The 6,815-nt window shown below is 39.3% G+C and overlaps 1 protein-coding gene across 1 annotated transcript; it reads left to right on the forward strand.

Moving 5' to 3' along the window:
- The first annotated feature begins 1,080 nt into the window (after positions 1-1,080).
- Positions 1,081-1,989, forward strand: LOC122306401. Its single transcript, XM_043118829.1, has one exon. The coding sequence runs from the start codon at positions 1,081-1,083 to the stop codon at positions 1,987-1,989; it is 909 nt and encodes a 302-aa protein (XP_042974763.1).
- Positions 1,990-6,815: the final 4,826 nt, after the last annotated feature.

The following is a 6,815-nucleotide window of genomic DNA, read 5'->3' on the forward strand; positions in this document are numbered from 1 at the left end:
GGCAAGGGGATCCTCTTTCCCCTTACCTTTTCCTGCTTTGTGCAGAAGGACTAAGCTCTCTTTTAAAGGATGCTGAAGTAAGGGGTCTCATTAAAGGAGTAGCAGTCACAAGGGGGCAAAAGAATAAATCACCTTTTGTTTGCTGATGATTGCGTGATGTTCTGCAGATCCAAGTTAGAAGAATGGTCAGTTTTAGCTCACTTGCTAAAAGTCTATGAGGAAGCATCAGGACAAACCTTGAACAGACAGAAAACCTCCATTCTATTCAGCTCAAATACAAGGTCCGAGGTAAAAGTATGCATCCTCCAACATGCTGAAGGTGTAGTGTGTGGGAATTACAACAAGTATCTAGGATTGCCCACCACGGTAGGAAGATCCAAGTATAACACATTCAGAGGCCTGAAAGAAAAGATATGGAAAAGGATTAACAACTGGAAGAATTCTTTTCTGTCTTCTGCAGGAAAGGAAGTCATGATCAAGAGTGTTTTCAAGCCATACCAGCATACACAATGAGTGTATTCAAGATGCCGAGTGTGCTTCTCAAAGAAATAGAGACTATGATTGCCAAATTCTGGTGGACCCACAGAAAGGAAGGAAGGGGTATTCATTGGAAGAGCTGGAACAGCAAAGGGTAAGGGGGGGTTGGGTTTCCGAGACCTTAACTGCTTCAATAGAGCTCTCTTAGCCAAGCAAGGATGAAGAATTATACAAGAACCTGCTTCATTGGTGGCTCAAGTTTTCAAAGAGAAATACTTCAAGTCAGGCAACCTAATGGAGGCACGAGTAGGCTACTGCCCATCACAAATATGGAGGAGCTTAATGTCAGTAATGGATCTGATAAAGACAAGGCTAGTGTGGAGAGTTGGCAATGGAAGAAGCATTAAAATATGGAAAGACAAGTGGGTGCCTATACCTTCTACATTTCAAATTCAAACACCAAACAAGATATTGAACTGTAATGCAATTGTTAGTGAGCTCATTGAAGATGAAAGCAAAACCTAGAAACAAGAACTGGTGCAAGCAATCTTCAGTCAAGAGGAAGCCAAGAGTATTTGCAGCATTCCTATTAGTGTAAAAGGGATGGATGACAAAATAATATGGGGACTGTCAGAAAAAGGGATATTTACAGTAAAGAGTGCCTATCATGCAGACTTGGGGATCAAGAACCAAAATATGGGAGAAACTTCCAGTGGAGATCAAAGTAAAGGGCTGTGGGGGAGGCTATGGAGATTAACAAGCTTAGGCAAGGTGAAACTATTCCTATGGAAGGCTCTCAATGGAATACTTCCCACGAGGAGTATCCTCTTCAAGAGAAGGGTCATTGATAACTCAACATGTCCTATGTGCAGCAGAGAGGAAGAAACTGACATACATGTGCTTTGGGATTGCCCTGCAGCAGTAGATGTTTGGGGCGAGGACTGCAGTCCAGTTAGAAAATGGGGAAGGAACTTTGGTGACTTCACAACATTGTGGTCTGAGCTCCAGTCTAAGTTAGAGGAAGGAAAACTCCACATAGTAGCTGAGGTGCTTTATGGCTTGTGGAGGAGAAGGAATGCTATGGTTTTCGAAGGAAAATTCAAGGGGCCATGCGTATTGATCCAGCAGGCAGTGAGAGATGCAGAGGCAGTCACATTGGCTCATGAAAAACCAAGAGAGAATCGAACAAGGCCAGTAGAGACAGTGAGAACCGTGTGGAAACCTCCAAGCCAAGACTATCTGAAGGTGAATGTGGATGCAGCAGTGGATTCAAAAAGAGGAAAGGTGGGAATTGGTATTGTAGTGAGGGACTTCAGAGGAGAGGTGCATGTGATAGTTGCTGCCCCTAGACAATTAACAAGGAATGCTAGTGTAGCAGAGAGTCTAGCCATGCTTAGAGCAATTCTCCTGTGTAGTGAACTAGGACTCACTCGGGTGCAGTTGGAGGGTGATGCAAAAGTGGTAGTGGAAGCAATCAACTTCAGATCTTTTAACACATCTTGGGATGGATAGGTGATAGAGGACATCAAGGCTACGGTGCATGCCCAACCTGTTTGGTCTGTAGCTTTTGTAAGGAGAGTGGGCAATAGTGCAGCACATGTAGTGCTAGGTTAGCTCTAATCTTAGACACTGAAGGTGTGTGGGTGGAGGAGGTACCAAGTGAGGTTCTTCCAGCCATTGTATCGGACTTACCTAGTTATGTAATGACAATTTAATGAATCAAACTTTCATTTCAAAAAAAAAAAATTATATGTAATAACACTAGTTACACTAGTACTAATAGATAATAACTTAGAAGATATTAATTTAATATATATTAACTAATAGTATACTATTATATATATATTATATATTAGTAATACACTAATACTAATACTATTAGTCTTTAATATATAGTAATATTTATTAACTTATTTACTATAAGTTTATAACTAATAACTAGTGCTAATTGCTAGTATATTATTGGATTTAACTAATGATGTTACTATATTTATATTTATATGATTACTATATAGAAAAACACATATTTTTTACAAAATATGCACACTAGCGGAGCGGAGTTGGATGCGGAGTCGGAACAGGGAGTCGAAGTCGGAGTCGGAGGCGGAGTCGGAGTCGGAGGATCGGAGCGGAGTCAGAGTCGGATCCGACTGGACTCCAACTCCGACTCCGACTCCGCCTTTTCTTGGGAAAAAAACTCCGACTCCGACTCCGACTTGTCGGAGCCGGAGCGGATGTGATAACCCGTTTTTATGTGTATTTTCACTGAAACGTTATTTTTAATTTAATTAATATATTAGTTTATTTATTTTAAATTAATATATTTTAATTGGTTTTTTTATTTATTTGATGTTGCGTTTTATTTAATTAGTCGTTTTACGGTTTTTAATATCGTTTTCGGCGGATCTGTTTTTGGTTTCCGGAGTGAGGATTGGACCTCATTTCTTTTCTTTCCTCTTTTTATTTTTCCCTTTTCCTTTTTCTTTTTCTTCTTTTCTTCCTTTTTCTTCCTCTTTCCTTCCCGGTTTCTCTCCCCCCGCGCAGCTCTTCTCTCTTTTCTCCTTCCCGTCGCCGCCACTTTGACCGCCCAGCCACCATTTAGTGCACCACCACCACCATTCTCTTCTCCTTCCACCAAAGATCATCCCCACCAATTTTCAGAGCCATCGGACCAGCCGTTAGCAACCGCGAGCCACCAAAAGTCACTGCACCTGCTCTGTTTTTGCCCCTGTCGCCGGTTGCTTTCGCAACCCAGAACCGCCGCTTGCTGGTGGCGTTGCCTACACCACCCACCCAATTTTCTTCTCCTCTCACCGGTGAACATCCCCACCAAGTTTCACCTCCATCCGAGCCACCGTTAGCCACCACGAGCTCCTCCAAGCCATATGGTTTTTCATCGTTTCCGGCGCCGTCGCACCACCTCCGGCCACCATCTCTTCACAGCTTCTTCCCCTACCTCTTGCCGAACTAAACCACCCATTTCCGGCCTCGATCTGTTGCCGGAGCAGCTCCCACGAGCTCAACTCCGTTCAGCCCTTTTTTGGCCTTTGACCGCCATTTCCAGCACCACCCATGGCCAAAACTCATTTCCCTTAACTTCATAAATATCTCAAGGCCATTCCCTATCAATCCCGAGCCTTGGTTTGTCCCCGTTCAAAAGTGGGTATTTTACAACCCATGGCCACAGTGTAAATTACACTGTTACATTGTTTTTCCTCCGCCGTTTGCAACGCCGCGAGCTTTCAAAAAATACCATATAGCGCTGTAAGTATTTTCCAAACCCTACTTTTAGATTTAAATATATTTTGCTCTTTCAATAATTAATTGTTGTTGGTTGGCTGATTCTCGACTAAGTCCGAGGAGTTCGGGGGCCAGATGGATTGAGGACAGAGTGCTTGGTTTTGCTTGTTTGTGTTTGCTTGATTATTTGAGCCATGAGGCGTGAGTTGCATATTGTGTTTATGTGCATATTTTTTTAATCGAGAAAATCCCGTTTTGTTGGCGTAAATGGTTTTTGGGTGCGTGTGTCTCACGAGCCCAAGCCGGGATGGGTTATTATCTCGGTGGAGCTCCTTTGGTCACTCGGGAGTGGATAATACTGAGTGACATCCCCTGGGTTGTCGCAGGGCGACGATCGGATTGCACGATACGGTAACGCTGTCGTGACGACTCCGTGGTCCCTAGAGTGGCGGGGACTAGAGGATGGCCTGGCCAGGTACGTGCGAGGCGCGAGTCTGGGCATCGCTCGTTTAGGTGTCACATGCGTAGTCGTTACCTACGGTGTGATACAGAGCCAGGGTGTGCGGGTGATCCCTAGGGGAGATCATGGTGCATGCATAACTGGTTTGTTTTTATGGTTTACGGATGTGGGCCATTTTCTGGAAAAATGGCGATGTTGGTTTTCGAGGCTTTTGATCCATTTTCTAGAAAAATGATGGTTTGGGCCATTATCTGGGATAATGGCAAGAGTTGGTTTTAAGGATATGTTTTTGTGGGCCAAATGGGTTTTTGGCGTGTGTGAAAAAATATGATTTTATGGGTTTTGCGCATTGGCATCACTTCATGCATATTGTTTGAGTTCTATATGTTTTTATTTGGTGGTGTTTGGATTTTACTTACCTGCGGCACCATTTTTGGTTCCGTAGATTTTGGTGTAGAGATCGAGGATAAGGAGGAGGAGGCTGAGCCCGAGGACGCGGCTCCGCTGGGGTGCTGAAGTTTATACTTTGTATTTAGTTTAAAATTATATTTGTGTCCTGTAATATTTTAATATGTATGTTTTAAACAGCTTTGTATTAAATTAAGAAAAATTCTGGTACTTAGTTATATGACTTTGCTATCTGCTGCGTGTCCCTTCGTGCACATTTGTTGCTTTTGCACACTTTTGGCACACGTCGTTAGGGTGGTGACCCGTGATGTCATCATCCGGACGTTTCGATGTCCCTGTGTCCGTGCGTGGAGATTTGGGAGCGTCACAGCGGAGTCGGAGCAGAGTCGGGGTCGGAGTCAGATTTTCAGATTTCTGCTCAGCCCTAACGACAGAGACGCGTCAAAATCCATTCCAAGCAATGCCACCAAATGAATGGGAGAAAGTTTGTGATCTGTTTGAAGATCCTGCTTACCAGGTAATTTCGCTGCTATCTTTTTTTAATAATATATGATAGATGTATTAAACATAAAACTATAATACTTCTTTTTAGCAACAGAGTATGGTGAACAAAGCAAATAGATCAAATTTAATGATACACCATCATGCAGGTTCTTGATCTTTTCATAGCTTGTAAAAAAAATTGTTAGTTATTTTAGTCTCTATTAAATATTAATATACACTTTTCTAATTTAAATTCTGATATTGATTTTCATTTTGCAGCAAGAAGAAAGTCCTGTTGACTATGATCTGACCAAATTCTATGCTAAAGCACATAAAAATCATGATGGTGTTTGGAGCAATCCTGAGGCAAAGACAAATTATATAAGTTTAAGTTTATTTAATTCCATTGTCTAAATATATTTTTGTTACCTATACTAATTTTAATGTTTTTATTTTTATAGGACAAGACGATATCTCTTAAAGAAATTGCTACAGATCCATATGATGAATTATCTGTCAACGATACTCAAATTTTTTCTCAAAGGCATTCGAACGTTAACCCGACTAATTGACATTCGAATGAGAAAAGTTAACGTTCATTGGCTATAGTTTGAACGTATCATATTTACGTTAGAATGTCAAACAAAACGTTCGAACGTAAATCCTTTAAACATTCGAACGTTGTGTTCGTTTTGAGAGTGAATATGTTCGAACGTTGGGTTGTACAATCGAACGTTATTTCATAATTTTGTGTAATTACATTCGAATGTTAGTTCTAATGTGAACCAACATTCGAACGTTTGTTATATACATTCGAACGTATAGATCAAAAATATTATTTTCATAAAATTAAAAAATATACAAATTGTATTATCATATTACACCATCAAATTAACAACTAACAATGTTTTATATAGTTACAAAATTAGATATTAAAAGTTCTACACAATGAGAAAACTGAATTGATTTCATTTCTTCTTCTGTCCTTGCCCACTGTGATTCTACTGTAGTGACATAACACGCCCTATCTGGATTCTCTCTCCCTCTGCACTTGTTCTTAAATTTCATTGCACATTCTTTCCTCCTAGTCTCTATGTTGCTCCTGCAAACGTATCTCTAAATCAGACTGTTGCTCGAAGAGAGACTCTAACTCTTGCTGTCTTGACCTCATATACTCATTTAATAAAAAAAAAATGCTGCAAAATAAGTAACGTTTTAAAAGAAATACATATAAAAATTAAATTAATGACATATTGCATAATTTAATAAATTATTCCCAACATATTCAATAAAAGTTCACAAATTTATTCAAAATGATATCATATATTTCCACAATATATAAACATATTCACAACTAAATTCACAATATTTTACATATTCCCAACAATTTTAATAAATATTGTAATACACAAATTCACAATATATAAATATATTCCCCATATACTAAACTAATTCACAAATCACATATACATATGCACAATAATAACTATTTCACAAATACCAAAACATAGTCACAAAAAAATAATCACAACATATGCTTTAAATTCAAATACACAATTGTAAAACATATTCATTTTAATCTAGAAATATACACAAATATTTATATTTATATTTTAAGAATAGGCATACACACAACACAATTTTTCATTTTAATTCAATATATTACATAATCCATACCACAAAGATTTACTTCTAATTCATTAACATAAACAATTCAATTCCTTCTAATTCATCAATAATATCCAAT

Source organism: Carya illinoinensis, chromosome 4, assembly GCF_018687715.1.
Source record: "Carya illinoinensis cultivar Pawnee chromosome 4, C.illinoinensisPawnee_v1, whole genome shotgun sequence".
Lineage (NCBI taxonomy): Eukaryota > Viridiplantae > Streptophyta > Magnoliopsida > Fagales > Juglandaceae > Carya > Carya illinoinensis.